Source organism: Orbilia oligospora (assembly GCF_000225545.1).
Source record: "Orbilia oligospora ATCC 24927 unplaced genomic scaffold scaffold00079, whole genome shotgun sequence".
NCBI classification, from domain to species: domain Eukaryota; kingdom Fungi; phylum Ascomycota; class Orbiliomycetes; order Orbiliales; family Orbiliaceae; genus Orbilia; species Orbilia oligospora.
In genome coordinates, this window is record NW_011645636.1 from 1,555,779 (window position 1) to 1,576,114 (window position 20,336).

The 20,336-nt window shown below is 46.1% G+C and overlaps 7 protein-coding genes across 7 annotated transcripts; 4 read left to right on the forward strand and 3 right to left on the reverse strand.

Annotated features, from left to right (window-relative positions):
* Window positions 1-569: 569 nt before the first annotated feature.
* AOL_s00079g470 (uncharacterized protein) lies at window positions 570-3,167 on the forward strand (the record flags this gene model as incomplete). The annotated part of the gene is made up of 3 exons (XM_011124345.1): window positions 570-2,127; window positions 2,221-2,466; window positions 2,530-3,167. The coding sequence occupies 3 exons, from the start codon at window positions 570-572 to the stop codon at window positions 3,165-3,167; spliced, it is 2,442 nt and encodes an 813-aa protein (XP_011122647.1).
* Window positions 3,168-3,520: 353 nt separating this feature from the next.
* Window positions 3,521-5,155, reverse strand: AOL_s00079g471 (uncharacterized protein; the record flags this gene model as incomplete). Its single annotated transcript, XM_011124346.1, has 2 exons — window positions 3,521-4,960; window positions 5,027-5,155. 2 exons carry the CDS (start codon window positions 5,153-5,155, stop codon window positions 3,521-3,523), a joined length of 1,569 nt encoding a protein of 522 aa, XP_011122648.1.
* A 462-nt stretch (window positions 5,156-5,617) lies between these two features.
* Window positions 5,618-6,755, reverse strand: AOL_s00079g472 (uncharacterized protein; the record flags this gene model as incomplete). The annotated part of the gene is made up of 5 exons (XM_011124347.1): window positions 5,618-5,901; window positions 5,963-6,028; window positions 6,099-6,148; window positions 6,205-6,428; window positions 6,495-6,755. 5 exons carry the CDS (start codon window positions 6,753-6,755, stop codon window positions 5,618-5,620), a joined length of 885 nt encoding a protein of 294 aa, XP_011122649.1.
* A 2,458-nt stretch (window positions 6,756-9,213) lies between these two features.
* AOL_s00079g473 (uncharacterized protein) lies at window positions 9,214-9,667 on the forward strand (the record flags this gene model as incomplete). Its single annotated transcript, XM_011124348.1, has 2 exons — window positions 9,214-9,319; window positions 9,384-9,667. 2 exons carry the CDS (start codon window positions 9,214-9,216, stop codon window positions 9,665-9,667), a joined length of 390 nt encoding a protein of 129 aa, XP_011122650.1.
* Window positions 9,668-13,320: 3,653 nt separating this feature from the next.
* Window positions 13,321-14,277, forward strand: AOL_s00079g474 (uncharacterized protein; the record flags this gene model as incomplete). Its single annotated transcript, XM_011124349.1, has 2 exons — window positions 13,321-13,343; window positions 13,458-14,277. 2 exons carry the CDS (start codon window positions 13,321-13,323, stop codon window positions 14,275-14,277), a joined length of 843 nt encoding a protein of 280 aa, XP_011122651.1.
* A 1,997-nt stretch (window positions 14,278-16,274) lies between these two features.
* AOL_s00079g475 (uncharacterized protein) lies at window positions 16,275-16,690 on the forward strand (the record flags this gene model as incomplete). Its single annotated transcript, XM_011124350.1, has 2 exons — window positions 16,275-16,398; window positions 16,476-16,690. 2 exons carry the CDS (start codon window positions 16,275-16,277, stop codon window positions 16,688-16,690), a joined length of 339 nt encoding a protein of 112 aa, XP_011122652.1.
* A 1,169-nt stretch (window positions 16,691-17,859) lies between these two features.
* On the reverse strand, window positions 17,860-19,408 carry AOL_s00079g476 (uncharacterized protein; the record flags this gene model as incomplete). The annotated part of the gene is made up of 2 exons (XM_011124351.1): window positions 17,860-17,936; window positions 18,001-19,408. 2 exons carry the CDS (start codon window positions 19,406-19,408, stop codon window positions 17,860-17,862), a joined length of 1,485 nt encoding a protein of 494 aa, XP_011122653.1.
* Between the last annotated feature and the right edge of the window lie 928 nt (window positions 19,409-20,336).

The following is a 20,336-nucleotide window of genomic DNA, read 5'->3' on the forward strand; positions in this document are numbered from 1 at the left end:
ACTGCAAAACCCTCGAGTACTCCTCACTTCGCATTCATTCTTTTGATATTAGATTCGATTCAATTAACATTGATATCATACCATCTTGGCTGTTTAAAAGTGAACTATTGCATGCGTGCACACTCGCATCCACACTGATACCCTCAAGACTAGTCGATGTAGTAGAATGGCAAATTGTGACTGCTGTGGAGGCATCATGCATGATGTACATGTACATGTACAGTACATTTCGATGCAAAGACGCACTAACATATTCTGATCCCTTCCAATCCAATCAGTCGAGCTGAAGGCCTTCCCCACAGGCTGTCCATGTCCATTCAGAACCCAGATGAACCTGGACAGGAGAAAAAAAATGGCAATGCTGCGCTCCTACAGCTGCAGCTTCTTTAGCTCGCTCTTGTTAGCATTGGTTATTAACATTAACATCTCCCTGAATCATTCACGTCGTAGAATTCTAGCAATTAGCTATCGACTAATTTAGTCCACCGCCGAATGAGTAAGTGAGCGATAGCTACTTAGCTTTAGCTATAGCTCAACTCCAAACAAAAACTCTCAGAATTTAATCCAAAATGGACCGCCTTCTCCGCCGGAAACCCGTGAAACCCGCAAAACCAGAACAATACGTTCTCCGAGATCCCAGCTACTACCAGCCCTCTCAGTTACAGTTGACCACCCGGACAGAGGAACATTCTTCTCTCCACCGACCACCCGCCTACCACGAAAATGTGGAAAAACCCACCGAATCTGCTGTCGCTACAATAAAATCTCTCGAGGCAACTTACAATCGTCGCTCCAGCTCTATAAGCTACCCGTCGCCAAAGACCCAAAATGGCGAATTCAAGAGTCCTTCGAACTCGAAGCCGACCTCAACGGAACAAATCCGCCCGCAACAAGAAAGCGCCCATTTGCGTAGGCGCTCGACCACTACAGGATCTAGAACTACAAACTATGGCGCCGAAAACGTTGCCTCAAGCAGTCACCGAAACCCAGGAAACCCCTCCGAGCCGACTAGCCCTCAAGGCAAAACCACCAATGGTATCGAGGTCGCTGAGGCGACAAATATTTACACCAGCTACAATGAAGCTTCTTATCCTATAAACGGCCAGGCCGCTGGGGTATCCGAAACTCGAAGTCTAAGGAGTACCCGCCACAGCCGACACTCCGCCGATAGCAAGCAACCTCACGCCGCGTGGACGAGGCTATCAGGATTCAATGGATTCGAAGAACCGTCGGCGGCTAATTCACCAAACCCATCCATCCGACCCCCAAGTTTCGCCGACAGTCCCTCAAACCCATCAATTAGGCCGCCAAGCTTCGCTGAAAATACGTCAAACCCGTCCATTAGACCACCCAGTTTCGCCGACGTTGCTTTAACCCCACCGCATGAGGAATCAGCAAAATTAGCAAAGCAATTGTTCAAAGAAAAACTCCAATGGTCGACAAACTCCCAACTCTTCCCCTCGGAGCCAACATCACCTGAACCCCTCCCCGGGGCCGAATCCGATATCCCACCTTGGGCAAGAACGGGCACCACAAGTCCAATTTCAATCGAAAAGGATGACGATGACCTCTCTATCTGTTCTGAAGACTCATATGTCGAAAAGGAACGAACGAAATACTATGAAACAATGATCACAGAAGCCGTAAATATCAGAGATTGGAAAGCAGCAAAAGGACATGCCGCAAAATTAAAGGAAATATTAGGTCTGCAAAAAGAACAATCTAAACTCGACCTACAAGCTCAGTCGAATTACTATCTCCTTTGCGCGACAATACATTACATGTTGGCAGAACTCGACGATGCACTCTTCTGGGTTGGAAAGATCCCGCAAAAGAAATCAACGGACCCCATTACTCTGATGAATAGATTCAATATGGAAGCTGCTATCGCTATACGCAAAGGGGATCTTATCAAAGCCTTCGCGATATCAAGGAAGTCTGGGAAATATGGCAGGAAATTCGGTCTTGAAAAGGAAACGAACCATGCGCATTATCTTTCACAGCTCATCTGCCTTAAGCGGGAAGATGCCAGCGAAGCCCAATTCTACGGACAAATGATCACAGAAAAGGATTTCAAACTCCCCATTTTCATCGAAACTATAGATAGCCCACCCGAAGATGAACCAGGTACCTATTTCTCTTTATCACCCAAAGAAAAAAGAACGAACGCTCTAACCATATACACAAAAACGCCAAAAGAAAAACTAAAATGCACCCCAGAAGAGGTATACCCCGAAGAGCCCCTCCTAGAAACACCCCTCCTCCCACCCAAAGATCCTCGAAGATCCCCAAACATCGGAGAAGCCCTCTTCTCAAAAGCGGGCCTTACCCTTCGCGATCGTCCTAAACCCACAACCTCAAAGTTCACGGCCGAATACCAAGGCGGAACCGTAAACTGGACGACTGGCATCCGTCTGGCCATCGAAGCCGATGATGATTCCGAATCTGCTTGCTACCTTTACCGCAGTAAGTAGCCTCAATATTCTTCGCGAATTATATATATATCTCTAACACCCCAGGGAAATATAGCCGTCTACATAAACGAACCCATCAACTCCCCCGCAAACACTCCAGACAACCCCTACCCAACCAATCCAAACTCTTCCCCCCTCGAATACGCAATCTTAACCTACAAAAACTACGCCGCAATGGCAATAATCAAACAAAAGAAAGCAAAACTAGAAGACGACTCCTTCGAATCCCAAATAATCCAAGTTGCAGTCAGCCGCGATTGTCTCCCCGTCATAGTAGCTTTACTCCAAGCTGGTGTAGACCCTGATAAAGTCGGTACTGTCGATAAAATCACCGCGTTCGAAAAGGCCGCTTCGGCATCGCACTATAAGGCTTGTCAGTACCTCTTAGCCCATGGCGCCGATCCTTTGAAAATTGGGCCGACACAGAAGAATGCGTTGAAGCTCGCGATACAAGGAAATTTGACACCAGCTCGTGAGAAGGTTATCAAATTATTGCTTGGTAGTTTGAAATCGAAAGAAGACTACAAAGCAGTAGCAGGATATCTGAAGGCATTTAACATCAAGAAGGATTTAGGAACTCCGGAGTCGATCTATCCAAAATCATTCTTACAGCCGAACCCAGTTTGGAACAGTCATATTACTAGGTTGATTACAGAGTATCTGGAGACTTTTAGTCATTTGAAGGAGGAATGAAGTCGAAAATATGGTATTGTTATAATGTATGTACGACAAGACACGAATTCTCTTTAAAATTTCACGAAGTAACGTTTACATGACATATGTTTTCACGAGGCTTACGAACTACTATCCTTTCCGTTTTGTTTCTCTCTTTACAGGACCTATAATGTATACTTAGCGTTACTATATATACGAAGCCGATCGTGAAGTAAATATAAAAAGATCCATAACCCCTTTTCCCCGTCGTAAGATCATTGAAAACAAGCTTATCTAGTAGCTGAAACAAAAGGTATAAAGCAGTCATAACATAAAATAAACAAGACGGAAGAGAGGTCGCCAAAGAAAGTACACTACCAGAGGAAGAAGCGTTAACCCATCCCGATAATACCTTCCAAAACTCCCTGTACAACTTCTTTCTTCAACCCTTCCCTAACACCCCTACCTGCACCCTTCAACTCTTGCTTCAACTTCTGTCCCATCTTTTCTACCTTCTGCATCTCTTGCTCCCCAAGTTTTGCACCGCCTTTCATTGTCTCTACTATATCTTCCCAAGCTTCCATGATATCGAACTTGGGTAAGTTACCTCTATACTCGAACACCAATTGTAATCCCACTGCCAATAGTGCAATAAATATGAGCGAAAACAGAAGGATCGGGAAGGTATCTCTGAATACTGAAGGTCTCGATAGGAAATTCTCGTCCGCCATTAGGAATTTATGGATTACTAGGGTGTTCGACGCAGATACGGAAGCTAGTTGTATTTCTTTCTTGGTTTTATCTGCAGATAATGGTGAAAAGGCAACTTTTGTAGCGGGGAATGAATGAGAAGTTGCTAGTTGTTTGAAGTGTCGGAACTTGGCGTCTTGGACCTTTCGACTGCTTTCCCCAGATTCTAGCCAAGTTATGTCCAGGGTGGTGACAACTACCGAAAGGTCGGCTGAGGCGATACCGAGAACCAATTGCTGAGATGTTGAGCTTGATGATATTGACTTTTCGGGGAGGGCCAGAATGTCCAGTGATGTCGCTGCAGATACACCCGCCCGGAATGCTAATGCGGGGTGGTAAGTATGCGATTCTAGCACTGTGGCTTGCTGACCTTGTGGTATTGAAAGCAGTTGGAGCTCAACGCCCGATCTAAATGGAAGATTGACAAGGAGTAGGAACACGCTTGGTGTCAACAGCTTGATGCTTCTTATCTGTGGCTTTGTTCTTGTTGATGACCCAGCCTTTGGACCTCCAGGCAGTGTATAGACCTGTCTCTCGGCTTCAAGTCCGTTTGGTGTGATTTTCCGGATATAAACGCTCGACGGTGTCGAGTACACCACATACTCGATATTCTTTTCCTTTTCATCGCTATCCGTGGCAGGTATTATATCCACATCCACAATTTCCGAATCGTTAATTATCCTGTCGATAAAAACCGCAAATCCCTTTTCGTCGACAGACAACACCACGACTTCTCCACCATATACTCCTTCCCCACGAACCAACGGAACCGAAGAAGCGATTACAGCGTATTTCCCGGAAGCCGAGGATTTTGTAATCCGTTGGTAAACGTCATCCCACGCCTTTGGACGGAAATACTCGCGGGCGGAGATTTCCTTCACCTCAGTCTTCGTGTCGGATAGCCAGTAGGTACGGAAATGAGCGTTCGAACCGGCGGACAGTATTGATGCTGTTTGGTTTACACCTGCCAGAACAGCAGCTTTGGAAGGGAGGATGGTGAGGGACATTACGGCGTCTTCGTTGCCGGGGAGGTCGAGACTAGTCGTAAGTTTTGGGGTTTCGGAGGAAGTATCTACAAGATGCTTTATATGATTCCTTTAGTATACAGATTTGGGGAGAGCTTTTTGTACGGGAAGAGGGAGACTTACGATGCCGTTTCCGACTCCACTTCGCGACTCCCCTCCACCACCTGCGATGAGGAGGGTACTTTCATCGAGGTATTCGGCGCAGAAAAGAGGGTATTTTAGGGTGAGCTTCGACGTTGCTAGCGCTGCCATTGCGAGCGTGTAGGATGGCAAGAAGAGATTTTATAAATTTGGTCGATGGTATGTGGGTTCACGATACCATAGGATGGTGGATGGGGAGAGGTTTATGAAGCATAAAGCGAAGGTTTGCGAGTCAGTGAACAGATTCGGTGACGTCGGCGAAGACGAAGTTTTGTTGGGACGTGGCGGGAAAATACCACGAAAACAACACGTTTTTGGATCAAGCATGTGAAACCTTCGAAAACTCGAAAGATGGGAGAAAAGATTCGAGGATGTATAAATTTCAAATTTCAGATTAGAAACTACCGAGGGATAAGAAGGATATGCCTTCTGTACTAATTACTAATTACGATACGATATGCGACTTCAAACATCAAGAACTACTCTTTCTGACATTTCCACAACTCAATTCTCCCAACCATTTGACCCCTTCATCGGTATCAAACGGCACTGACACCACTCTGGAATCCTTATTTAATGCTTATGCCCGCCAACAAGATGGTCGAATTTGCATGGTCCGACTCTCTTACCACCGCGACGATCAATGCGACCACGCTTCCAGACAGCATTGACAGTTGGGGTGGCTGGGATTCTAGTGTGGCAAGTTCCTCCATACGTCAAGTGGCTGGTCTTGAAGGTAGTCTCGAGGGCATTGAGTTGGCTATTGAAGCATCCGGGGTATTGTTGTTGTTGGATATAACCATAGATGGTGTGTGATTGAGAGACAACGGTCATTTGGGCGAATTCCTCCCAAGGGGCTAGAAATAGTTCTCGTTAGTCTCTGGGGATGAACAAGGTGGGAAAGAGGTTTCGGCTTACCGGTGTTTCCGTAGTCGTCTGCGACACAGGTGTCATTCCAAAGGGCATTGATAAAGGTTGGGGATGCTGATTAGTTGTTAGTTGTCGAAACCACTATTTTATATTAATTTAGAGTGTAAAATTAACCAAGACTTACTGCTAAATCCTACACCCGTTCCAAGACCTCGGGCATCAAGTTGGTGACCACTATATATATTTTGTCAGCTCCCATAGCCGACTGAAGTAAATAAAGGAGCACTTACGTCTCATGAAGCCAAACAGATTGAGTATTACAGTTTCCCTGCATGACGATATCACCATCATCGGGTCCGGTAATAGCATAGGCACTGCAGCCCTCTCCGTGAGTTGCAATAACATGGCGAACAGTGCTGCGAAGATGGACTGGCATGCGGCCAAAGAAATTGGTCATTTGGTAGATGCTCAAGTCCGCATTGTCGCAGCGGCACATGATCCATGGAGTAGGACACTAATAGAAACATATCAATACGTTACTATATAAGTATGAAGGAAAGAAAAGGGTATAATTACGTACATCGGCGTAAGTGACGTTGTATACGACAGCACGCCCGGACAAGCAGTTGTTCCAGGCAAGTTCGTTGACACAGGCTTGAGGCGCTTTGCCTGGAGCCCATTGCACGATTGTAGCAGCAGGAGCAACGGTACCAGCGAAGAAGCCTTCATCAAAGACTGGGCTCAAGCCGAGAGGGTAGTTGATGAGAGGTCGCGGAAGCTGCGCATAGACGCTACCTGCAGCGGCGAGGAGAGCGATTAGAGTGTTTGGGAGGTTCAACATTTTGTATATAGCGACAGAGGATTTAGGAATGAAAAGATCGGTGATAGAAGAGTAGTTCTTTCTATTGATTGCGATTCTTAAGATCTTAACTATCTTGGGGATTGGTATGGAGATATCTTATTCAGAGAGGAGAATCATCGCCTTTTTATAGACATCCTTCTCCCATATCCGGCTGGCAGTCTCTGAGGCCTCGCCCGAATGTTTCCGCTCAAGAGCTCAGTCCTTCACCTCACGATGCCGTTATCCATTCCGTAGTCTATCCGTCATGAGGCCAAAGCATGGCGCCCACGATGCCGCTAGAGCCGTCGGCGAAGTACGATCTTGTCTGTACTTTCGGAAGCTGAAACCCCCACTTCGTAATTCCGTATCATGATATTGTGAATTTCAACCAATACGGGTTGCTGCGCCAGCTTCTCGTACCTATAAAACTCGATAATATCTCTGCATTTTGACAATTTACGATAATAGTGTGTAAGACGACTTAGATTCAGCTGTCAGCCGATAGGTACGGCACTGCGAGCTTGGCTCCTCCTTCTGTGACGTCTGTGCAAACGCAAAGGGAGAAACCCGGTTGGCTCATAAATGCAAATGTTAACATTGCTTTATTCCACAGTATCAATTATTTTCCGGTGGTGTTTGTTGAGGCTAACAATACGTACTCTTGCTAAGCTTCTGGAATATGGATAATATACGAGCATGCCATCCTAGCTATAGCGACCCAGCATCGAATTCTTTTTTCTCCCTCGGATCGGAGTTACAAGGGGAAGGCAAACCCTGGTCTTTTATAATAATATAATATTTTCTCTATTTTATATCTGCAACATGAACATGCACGGCGCGCCCGCTCTGACTAAGATATATTTGAAGAGTGTAGTGACATGGCCATGGTGGCACCACGTGGGGTGGGGTCCAGGTTGTTAATATCTCCAATGTTCGCAAGGCTGGGGAAATTCGATAGCCGCAAATTATAAACGTTATGGGGTGTATAGTGTCCTCCGAGACTCTAGAGCTTGTGCTGTAAATGCTTCTTAGCGTTTTTTTTTTACTTCTTAAGCTAGTTGATTACGGTGTTTCGCGGGAGTCCGGGACATGGGCAGGTGGTCGTCAGGCATGGATCTCGAGGTGGTCCATGCGCGCATGCCGGTACCCCCATTTAATGCAGGCTGGGCAGCTTGCATGCCGCATGCATGAGCAAACAATAATGTTGCATGTGTCGCTCATCCTTCAATCGAAATCGATCGGCCACCTTTGCAATTTTGGGAGCTTCTAACGAAGAGCTTGGGGTAAGTTGTAATCGCACAGGTCAATTACATAGTAAGTTCGTAGTATGCAGATCTTCTTCGACTGTCGGCGAGAAATTCCAATACGAAATGTATCAAAGAAGTCGCCGGGTGATCTAGCACGCTATGATCATATATGAGGCATTCGATTTGAACCTTCAAAAACCGATATACCCGCCACTCCTATAGCTTTTCGGGACGCGATAGTGATATATAATCAAAGTTCCTCGGCCAAGTGCATCCCATAGGTGCAATGTAACCTGCAGCATCTTCGAATCTTCACGAGACTTGTCCCATCTGAGATATGATGTATAACGATGGAGCCAAGGCTATCGATAGGCCAGTGTCAATAATAATTATTGTGAAATCATGGTAAAATACTTACGGTTATCCACAGGCCCTCTGTTCAGTTGATCTCTATAGTCAATTGTTAAGAAATATTGATTAAGTTATTCAATCCAGAATTAGCCAGCTGCGTCATCTTAAAACTCCGCCTTGACAGGAACGGTCGCCAAAATCACTACCATGAGGGGCTCTTTTGTCTTGTTTTAGCGAACGACGGAGCTTTCATGCTGTTTGAGGAATTCGCACCAGGAAAGTTTAGTCGAAGCGACACAGCCCAGCCCGCAAACTCACTGCAAGGGCGAAACGTTCCAGTGAAGCGCCACAAAGCCAACGATTTTATGGGGCAGAATTCTAGAGCTTGAACTAACTCGATTGTAGCCTCCAAATGTCAAATTTTTCTTTGAGTTCCTTTTTTTCCTCTTGGTATTTGGGTAATTAGTACAGCACTACTAGTCCACTGTAATCGTACCTAAACTGCGAAGCGAAGTTTTTAGCCCCCAATCGTATGATATCGCAAGACGAAAAGCAAGTCAGTGTTTTAGTTCCCTCAATGCTAAACCGCTAAGTAAAAATAACCTTAGTGTGTTACAGGAACTTTACATGATCGCATAAAAGTCTTAGACATTAGTATTTGTTGGTCCAAATAGATGGTATAAAACAACGAGCAGCGGCCTCGAATTATCCATTGTATCGACAGTGTGCAGGTCTCTTCACTCCACAACCATTCATTCGTTACCATTACTCTCAGTCGCAGGTCGATTGATTTCAATTCACTTCGATAATACTTCTATTTTAATAAAATTTTTTCCTTTCCCCTTCTTAATTTAACAAAAATGAAAGTATTCGCTGGGCTTTCCGTCGCCGCGCTCCTGGTCGCGAATTCACCCTTGACCCTTGCCGCACCGACCGGCCTCAATACTAGGAACGAACTCAGTAATGGTAATTTATCCCAGCTAGAACCATTATAATTAATATCCACTTTTCTAACATCAAGCTTTTATAGTTCACGGTCACACAGAACCAATCGGCCTCCAGGGTCCCACTCATCATCATCGTCGGGATTTGCTTAGCGGCCTCCTTGGGGGTCTCATTCCCGGCGCAGGTCTGCTAGGAGGTCTGCTTCCTGGCGCAGCACCAGCCCAACCAGCTGCTGGAGCAGCTCCAACGACCCCTGCTGCGGGCGGTGACGGCGGCCTATTGGGAGGTCTTTTTGGCTTGGTCACCAACGGACCTCTTGCGGGTATCACAGACTCGTTGAAAAATACTCTTGTGGACACCTTTCTGTGATCTGATCATCGATCAATCACGATCGCGAGCGCGAGGCCGTGATTTGATTTACTCCCATACCCAGCTAGATCAAACCAACCCGCGCCATACATATTATCTGTTTTTCCTCTTCATGCACTATTAGCGTCCGATTCTTTTGTTTGCAAAATTGTATGGAGCGCTCCAAAGCCAAATAATAATAGCTACGATGAAATTTAATTCCAATGCCCAAAATACACCATGTTCAACCTGTGCCATGAACCACTTGTCATGGGGAAATGTTTGCCGACCTGGTCCGTGCTATGCACGTTTGACGGTGGCGCAACGGGGAACCGGGTATGTCCTAAATGTATATGTACCTCGTACATGTACAGTCGCGATATATTATATATCTCGATATATACCAGGAATCCATATCGGCCTTATGTAATTTCGTTACCGCCCTTCGTATTCTCACTTCCCTATGGAACTATCCTACCTTGTCAACGGAACGGAAGATGATCCTTCGGCGAGATGCCTTGTTGCCCTTGTTCCAAGGTCCAGGCGAATCGGATTGCAGGGAGCAGGCATTCGCCCATATTTATGATCAGCACAAGGATTTGGAGCTTGGGCCCTTTGAGCACACGGTACAGTGATCAAAGACGGATCAAACGACCAGGTCAGCATGCAATGCATACGAGGAATTAATCAGAAAAAGCATCTTTTGCCAACTGCAATTGGGTGAATGTACGAAGATAAGCCACATGGGGGTTTCTTACGAACGGATACAACGGAAGCTACCTGGAATACGATTCCTAGCTATAGAAAGAATTTCTAAATTTCCAATATAATAGTTCTTAGTTACGAGGTGATCCGTTCCCGTATTTTTACCAATGTGTGATTCAACACACAGAAATACGACAGCAAATGTTAGAATGTTACATGGACGTACGTACTGACCTAATTCTAGTTTACGAGATAATGCCGACCTCCCTTCAAAGCAAATATACCTAGACCTGCAACGGCTCGGTTGGAAGAAAGTTTTCCCTGAAACAAATCTTGGGGGGTAATCGTCGGTGTCGCCCCCAATATCGATAGGGCATGCACAAGTATGCAGCTGTAGCGCTAGAGACGTACCCGCATGCAGATGCATATTAGAAGATCATATACCAATCATATTCCTTTATTGGGCTAGTGGTATGAAGATTGGCCTTGCGCAAAGAAACCTGTAGCGAATTTATATCGAGATCCAAAAAGAGCGACCAATAGAGGATCTGTCCTGGCGAGAGAACAATGCGCATTATCGTTAATTAAACGTAGCGCATATTACTTTCCCAGCGTTTTCTTTTATGCATGTCTTGCTACCTGCCGTTTCATTATCTAAAGAGAAACCTATTGTATCCTGATAGTAGCACATCAAAATTTGAGAAAACTTGCGGAATGGCGCACATATTCCGACCCGTTGAAACCTCGACTAGCGAGCCACCCGATGCCGATATCTTTGTACTGCTTTCTATCGAACTAGTACACCAAAATCAACTCGAAAACCTTTACTAAAGTGAATCATGATTTAAGAAAAGATATGAGATAGGTATCATGGGAGAATGACGCCTTGGATTACGTACCACCGGCCACCATGATGAAACAATGAGTACCCATAAGCTATAAAATAATCCGAGAGTCACCTACCCTTCCCATGCACCATCATTCTGACTTGCGGGAGCCGGTAAGGTGGGTCACACATGTACAAACACCAGACTCCGGGCCCCCACACCTCTTCCGTAGCAGCCAGGCAGGAAAGTGGGATGTAAATTTGTTAAGCTGCCCCAGTGGCTAGGCCAACAAAACCGGGTTTTTAATATATGAATCTGAAATGAAGGTCAGATACCACTTTGATAAGCTCTCACGCACGAGCCCCATACTTTGTAGGTTTTTTAGAGCTATCTAAGGTGTCTACGGATTTACTCAGAAATTCGGAGCTTGTGAAAATTCCGGAATCAATCTGACCCATTGATGTTGTTACCAAATGATCCTAGGCTCTTTGTGAGAAAGAAAAGGTACTTCACTGTCCCACGAGGCATAGTCAATGGGAAAGAGCCAAGTCCAGGCAACCAAGCAACATGCAACAGTTAACATTTTCAAGAGATGAAAGTCAATTGATAACATGGTCAACCCTAGACGTTGAAGACCGGCATCCCGCGAAAAATAGATTGCTTCTAGCTAGTCTACTGTCAGGTTGTCGTATTCGGCTCGATGCGACCCAGAGTCTTAAACTGCCTGCTTTTTGGTAATTGTAGTAATTAACTTCGGTCTTGAAACTTAACTCTCTGTTTCTCGGTCATCAACGCTACCTACCATATTTTCCCCGCGGGAATATTGCCTTTATAAATTATAGAACTACCTGTGATTCTGAGTCCTATGCCATTATATACGCAGTCGGATAGGATAGTCCCATGCAAATTTACGATTCCTTAAATCACGGCCGACCCCAGACCTGGGCATAGTAATACCACTACGCCAACCTTGTTTAAATTTACAGCTCTAGTCCTGGCAAGTATTATATGTTTGACCATGGTAGCATGGTGCTCAGTTGCCAGGGGCATTCAGCGATTTTAACATTTGACTTCGGCACCCGAAGCTTCAACCAAAATATTCCTAGGACCATGCTGGGTTTGTTAATTAATTAGCTATTGATATATATAGGTTTATGACCTGGGCTAAGCCAAAAATTGAGTTCCGCAAGGATGGGTACAACATGAAAAGACTCTGCAGATATGCTAAGTTATAGCGACAATCACGTCAGCAATGGTGCAAATCAACGTCGACAAAGGCCGGCATTACATAGCATTAGTCAGGACAAAGCTCAATCACGTCGAGGCTCTAGGGCTCGGGGTGTTTGGGTCCTTGATCAACCCATCAAACATTTAAGATCCCCTCGGGCACTTTTACCCAGCAACGGGCAGTCAGTTCTTCATGCGACTCGGGGTGAATTTCTCCATGGCTCCTCAAGCCATTTATCGCCGGGAGTCTATATCAACTCCTGCATAGAAAAGTATAGGTACCCAAATCAAATCCCCGGGTCTCCCAGCGAGACAAAACGCATATCATGCATCTGCACCCCATGAATCCGTCCGAATGGGATCGGGTCTGACACATACATCTGCATGCATGCAGCTCAGTTGACTGGTGCATTTAATGTCAGTTTTCAATATCGGGGGGCTATAGTATGGCTGATAGTGCGGCTTTCGCCCTAATGTCTATTGTTAGCAGTGCTCCATCGTCTAGGCCTGTTATATCATTTTCTTGAATACTTCCCTTCCAGATATAAAGTGCGTACATACCATCTAACTCGAGTAAAAATATTACCTCCAAAACCCTCAAAGAGAGACATGGCTATTCATGGTCCGGTACGCGTGGTATATACGTGCGTCAATTACTAATCTAGTTTTCCACATGGCACCAGACTAGTGCTAACTAACAATACAAACCTTTGCGCACCCTCTCGAGATCTTGGACCGGGTAACTAAAAAATAAACATAAGTTTGGAGTTTTAACATTGTGTTTATCGTCAATTCAGACCACAAAACTCTATAAACACTTTTTAAGCTTATATCTTACAAATAATTACTAGGGACACTAGCGTATATATATACGTATACGTATATACTACTAGCCTTTTGGGTATCCTTTCAGAAATGGGCGGGTGGATCCGAAGCAAGTATAACTTAATATGTCCACTTTTACTACTATCAGCTGCGTAGGTACCATGCTATTGCACCTAGTTGTGGCTATTAAAACATCATCGGGTTACCATCGACTAATCTTAAGATAGAGTAGAAGCCGTCCAAATAACGCCCATTGAGTTCGGAGAAGAGGTATTACGGAACAACAAAACCTATGTGCGACTGTTCCGAAAGGCCAACCAGGGTCTCGTTAAACTTGCCACCGTGACATATCCTCTTACTGGTCATGAACCTGACTGGAATGGTCAGGAGACAGTCAGAGACTATGTCGCTAGTGCAACTAACTCTATCGACACCACAATGAAAAACTTTGTCACCAAGCTGGCCCAGTTAAATACAGGCTCCGAGGAAAAGCCCCTTACAGGACCAGCTCTACAAGTCACATCAACATTCATGCAACTTAGAAACGCCCTTAACGGCTACTTGGAGGCTAGAATAGCTATCGATTCTTCAATCTGGTCCTTCGAAATCAAAAGACCTGCCGTGCCAAAGGAGACTTATATTTGGGTGCTAATTGAGAGATTATGGGAAACAGTTTCAGAATGTTGTCTCCCTACCACTGAAAATGGTGATGATAAATCTTATGAATGGGTTTTCAACGGGATGTATGACGAAGAAGCAGGGCTATGGACAATGAAGCCAGAAGATACAAGACTCAGAATACAAATACTAGGCGCAATGATGAGCGGCCTCGGCAGTTTGAAAACACCTGCAAAAGAGCTAATCGATGATATTAGAGCGATCTCAATCGAAAACAAGTTTCCAGCGTCTACATACGAATCGTTGCCAAAGATTGTGGATGATCTTGAAGTCATCATCCAAGCCTTTGTCACAAACCTTTGGACTATCAGACTCGGTATGTCGGGACTACATATTGAGTTTAGACACAGATTTGAGAAAGAGGATTGACTTAGAGCTAGCCTTACACACTTTACACATTTTCTTCTGTCACCGTCGTACACAAAATTATTTAATCCTCTTTACTCGAATGTTTCCTGTAGGTGGTAATAGATATATTGTCAATTGATTCAGTATCAATACGTCGTAATTTGCATAATGATTTCTACCCGAGCGAGGCTATAACCAGTCCATGCTACCTTGAAATGGAAATTAATTTCCGGTGTGCCAACGTTGCAACTATGCCCCGAAGTGCTACCACGTGCCATTTGATACTCGCAGACGATGTCTGAATGCTTCAGGATACAAGATTGGGGGTAGCCAACATGTGAACACCAACTTGCAAGATTTCCCCCGACCTGTATCTCGGATGTGGACCCATGGCACCGTTACCTCACATCACTGGGAATCGAGATCCCGTCCTAGCCAAGAGCCAATACACTGGGCGCTGGGACAAAATATATAGAGGAGATACTTGTGGACGAATTAACACGCTTATTAAGCAAGATATCGATCTTGAAGTTCCCGAGGGCCCTGTCAAAGTCGAAGCGGCGGTGCCCTCCGCAATCTTAGCCGCAGCCATAACCTTGCCGAACTAAATCTCCTAACACAATAATACACTAATCTTCATCTCTGACATGTTGCCACCGTCACCCGTGAAATATATGCTACGGTTGTATCTGCCTGAAAGTAAAGTTTTCCTGAGATTTACATACCTCCCAAGAGGGGCCGATATACCTGACCAAAGTAGTATGTCAAGTAGGAATTCGAACTATTTCTTGAAGGGTACCCATCAGCAGAAACAAGAGCTGTTTCTTGTCTCTCATTCAAACCAGGGTCGAGTGTGGGGTTTTCCAGGGTATTCTAGCTGCCAATATTAGCTACAGGAAATTTCTGACCGAACCAGGTAAGTCTCGGACGGAAGCACTGATATCATAGTTATCTTGCCCCGATTATAGTGTTCTCCAAGCTGTACCAAGGCATCTAATCAAATCTTTATCTTCCGTGTCTTACATCTTCCGAGCGAGTTATTACAACTAAGTCTCTAAGAGGAAGCAGGTTACATAAGTTAAAACGCCGACAGCAACAAGAAATATTCACAAGGTAGCTACGAAGTTTCTGCGAAGTCATCGATCGGTCGACTGTAAGTAAGCAAAATCTTTTTAGTTCAAACCGTGGAAGGTCTGATAAATCGGATATACAAATCCCAGCCCTAGCCCTTGAACCGCCCCTCCGGATCTTTGTCTTCATCTTATCTACGCCCAGTTGTACCCATAGAGTTGTTCAAGCAGCTGGGATTTGAGATCCCTCTTTCGGCTGTACTTCATGCAGACCGCGCGCGTTGGCTCATTGGCAAATTCCAACAGGAGGGGTTCGCTAAAGAACCAATTTCAGAGCTAGCCTTGACACCCTGGTCAAAGCCAGCCAAGCAGAGAGCTTCACCCGGTTTAAAATGGCTAGCGGGAGCAAGGTTCTTTGCATTGACAGGCCGGGATAGCCTAATCGGGATCAACGAGCTTCCACAGTTTTCGAACCGAACGGTGACTTTTTCAACTTAGCTCCTACTTTTGATACATTACGAGCCGTGGATTACGGCACCGCTACCACTAAGTACAGAGGAGGGTTAAGATAAGGACCGAGGTTGGTTATCACTTTCTAGAAGGGCGATAGCTACGGCAAGTTCAACCCTTGCCTCCGTAGGAGACTTCAAGAAAACTTCCACATCCTGAGCAAGATCATTACAGTCTATGACAAGATGCTATAGCGGGGTGGCTCCGATCATCAATCGGCATCGACCTACAAAGACGATTCAAAATATGGCAAGTATGAAAGGTATACGGTCGATTCTGTCTATAAAAGCTCCCGTTTTACCCGCCTTTTCGACAATATTCTCTCTTATCCCCACAAGCATCTTCAGCAGTTCATAGCCATTCGCTCACTTTTCTTTACAAATCTACACTTATACCTACCACGTCAAGAGTTTTATTCTCTCAAACCAAACCTTCAAAATGCAAATCACCGCCGTTCTCACCGCTGTCATCATGGCTGTCCCAGCCGTCATGGGTGCTGCTACCCCAAACCCACCAACCTACGGCAACCCACCCACTCGCCCACCGCCACCATTTGGATCTAGTATGTGCACTCTCCTGAAACTATAGATGAAAAGCCTTCACAGTGTATTAAAATAGCTAACGAATCTATTTCCGCAGAGCGCGTCCTCCAGGAGTGGTTCGGAACTGCCCCCTTGTGCAACGGCAAGTGCCCAGCTGGCTGGGACACCGTCTTGTACGCCGACCGTGCCGGAGCTTGCCAGTCCAGCACCTCCTACAAGATTGTCGAGTCCTGCCGCAACCTTTCCTCCCACAAGTGCGCCACCGGTCGCAAGGTTCTTTGCGAGTACAAACTCTCTGGCTTCCAGCACTAAATGTGCGGCTTTTCGATTGCTTCGAATAGCCAAGACCCCACCCCGCTAATACCACACTCTGGGCCGAAGGAAATATGCCTGCAGTAAATTTTTTTCTGAAACTCCGGGGTGGTTGAAGCGGCCTTCGACTGTTTATTTAATTCACTTCAGATCTTATATCCTTGTATATAACTATTTTTTCCTTTGTGGCTCGAGCTGGTTTGTACATATCAAAAAGTTATTGGCATAATAACATAAAAGACTTCGTGGTATTGAATTCTATGAAAAGATAATGTTCTTTGTCTCGTAAACCAGACCCGGGAACCCACCTTCGTAATGTTCTATGAAACCGCAGATTTGGTAGAAATGGCATATCGATTGTACTGCGAGCACTCTATAAATGTAAATTTGCAAAAAAATGTTGAACTCGAGCCCTTAAATCAGTTATGGGACTATGCTAACTGAAAAAATGCAACATGTATCGGTTGTGTTGTGCAAGTGACACCTTCGCTGTACATCCTCGCGTCTTACCATTCGATTTCTTCCAACATCATGCACCAGAGGATTCGGTCAACAGCTTCGAACGCTTCTCATCATTACCGAGCGTTGACACTTGGTATTCCAACCAGCAACATATGCAGCTTCAAAGCGGTCCTACGTCCTTCGATGTGTCTACGATTGCAGGTGCGTATAGAATCCCATCCGGCAGTGTGCACGTGCACTTGTGCTCCGTGTGTTGATCCTCCACTCGAGTACTCAACTAGGCCTAGGTACCTTCGAATTTATTATTCTGAGGCGTTATCGATTCATCTCGCTGATTTTAGATTAGGACAAAGCGCCACTAGATCCATAGCTATGTGAGCATAGTACTGAGCGATTGAGAATGCAAGCATTGTAAGTTACGGCACGACGTTGAAGAAGATAAAAATGGGGTTAAGGACACAAATTGATCTATTTATATGTACAGGTCGAAACAAAGTGTGATATACAAAAGGCTCCTTTGATCGCAAGATTTTGATCGCACAGGAAGCATTATGCTAATTATGAACAATGAAAGGGAAAGGGCTATTCACAAATGGATCCTTCGCCTAGGCAGTCGAGAGATATCACCAAAGAGATGAAATACCAAGATGCTAGAAGAGATCACCATACTCTCCATCAACTTGCTCCCCACGATTCTAGTTAAGAATTTACGGGAAAGATGGGTTGGCGTTGACAAGCAACTGCTCGAAGTAGGCCTGGAACCAGGTACCGGCTTCAGGGGCGGCTATTTATGGAAGGTACGTTAGTCGATATTCAACTGAGGAATCAAGGAGGATTGTAAAACTTACGCTTGAGGGAGGAAGAAGAACCGCAGTGGGAGTCGTATCGGACAGCGGAGGTATCGGAAGTACCGTCGCACTCACCACCTGGCTTGATCCAGACGAAGGCATCGAGGAGAGCATCGTTGGTGGCAGTGTCTGGGCGGATACCGAAACCGGTTCCGATGGCGTTACACCAATCACCCCATTGTCCTTGGCCAGTTGGCTGCTTGCCAGAACGACCCTGGTCAACGATGAAGTGAGCATCCCATCCGTTTTGGCGCAGGAGAGGACCGAAAGCGTTGATGTATCGCTTCTCGTCGCAGATGGAGGCACCCTGGGTGTATGGTGGGCAGGTAGAGATGGACCAGGCGTTGTAGTTAGCAACGTTGGTGGCAAGACCACGGAAAGAAGCTGGGGAACCGGCGTTCTTGTAGATGTTGGCGTAGTATGGGCCAGACTTGGAGAGATTGTCTGGCCATCCGAGCCAACCGGCGTGACCGGCATCGAGGTACATGGCAATGTTTGGCAAGTTCAACTTCTGAACAGCGTAGCTGATACACTCCTCATAGGCAGACTTGGCGTTGGCGCACTTAGCGGTACCCATGTTGGTGATCATGTTGGCGACACTGTCGGGTTCGATAACCAAGGCAAGTGGGATATCTGGGTACCTCTTGAAGATGGCAACCATGGGGTCGATGTACTGGGTCTTGTAGATGTTGACACCATTGTTGGCGATGGAAAGCTCACCGTTGGAGGCAAGGGCGGCGCAGTCACGGTCTGGAAGATCGTAAACGACGAAGATACCGAGAGTGTCCTCACCAGTAGCACGCTTAGCACGGATGTCATTGAGATGGCCCTCAAGCTGGGAAAGCTTGTCAATGGTATCGAACCAAACGAAAGTTGGGACGGTAGCGACGGCCTTAGCAGCGGCAGTCAAAGAGGCCTTGCCGGCAGCGACCAAAGATGGAACGGCAATGTTGTAGATCTCGGAAGAGTAGTAAGCATTGTAATGTTGCTTACGTCCAGCGAAGGGATTTCCGTTGATGGTAACTGGGTTACCGACACCGCCAGTAGCACGAGTGGTGGTTCGTGTGGTGGCTGGGGTGGTGGCTGGGGTGGTGGTGCGAGGAGTGGTAGCTGGGGTGGTAGCTGGAGTGGTGGTGCGGGGAGTGGTAGCTGGAGTGGTGGTGCGGGTGGTGGTAGCTGGAGTGGTAGCTGGAGTGGTAGTGCGGGGAGTGGTAGCTGGAGTGGTGGTTGGTTGACCAGCGGCAGACAAGCACTGAGCGTAGTATGGGTTCAAGGTGGAGCAAGCGGCGCCAGCGACACAGTTAGTTGCGCCAGTCCAGCCAATACCACCACACTGTCCCCAAAGGGCCTGTTGAGCGGATGAACCGCAGATGAGCGCAAGAGCGCTAAGAGCAAAGGAGTACTTCATTGCGAATACGGCCGAGCGTAGCTGTCGATGTTTTCCGAATCAAGGAATGTCAGATTGTTGTGAAGTCCAGGCTTAAGGAAAAAAAGTCAGGACGAAGTGGGAGGAAACTGATCCTTATATATCGACGAGATCGAGCAGAACACCATACAAGCCCCATATTCTTTATCAATGGAGATTGCGCTAATTGAGTGTAACAAGGCTATTGAATCTAGGGCTTAGTGCTAGTGCTCTCTCCACAAGGCCTCCTGCGGGAACACATTTGCTGAGATCCGTCGGTGAGTCGGATATTGGAGGTGGAGAAGCCAGAGCCTAGCCCGCCACGCCCATGTTAGAACCTGATCAGATGAAGGACTACACAATGCAATCACCTTGTTGAGTTCAGACTATAGAGTTCGGAACATTGCGAGGGTAGGGATATCTGACAATGTGCATATTTACTCGAAAAAGAAAAATCTGCTCCCATAATTATCACAGACAGCTACGCATGAAACGCAGATATTGGGTTGACGTTGGCGATTTTGATCAGGTGCCCTGCGCGCGGGCCGACTTTCCATACACCAAGAACATTGGTGTGGGTTTGCATCATTGTTGAATTGGAGTCTGTAACATACCCTGGATATTCTCAAGACAAGCGACCCTTGTCGCGGACAAGCGTCACCAAAAAGCCAAGTTCAACCCCAAGATATTCGATACCTGGCAAGCTTATACTTCAGCAGCCATCCAAAGGTATTGGGCAAATAGCGTTTGTCACACGCCTTTCATCTTCAGACGAAATACTTGGGAAGCCACGCCCAGAATCAGTCCAAGACCTTGTGACTTCAGAACCGACCAAGCTAGAAGCCTTCTTCGAAGCAATTCAGCCGGAAAAACTTCCCTCGAAGGACCCACCATCCCAGCCTTCCAGAAAACGATCATCAGGGTTTACATG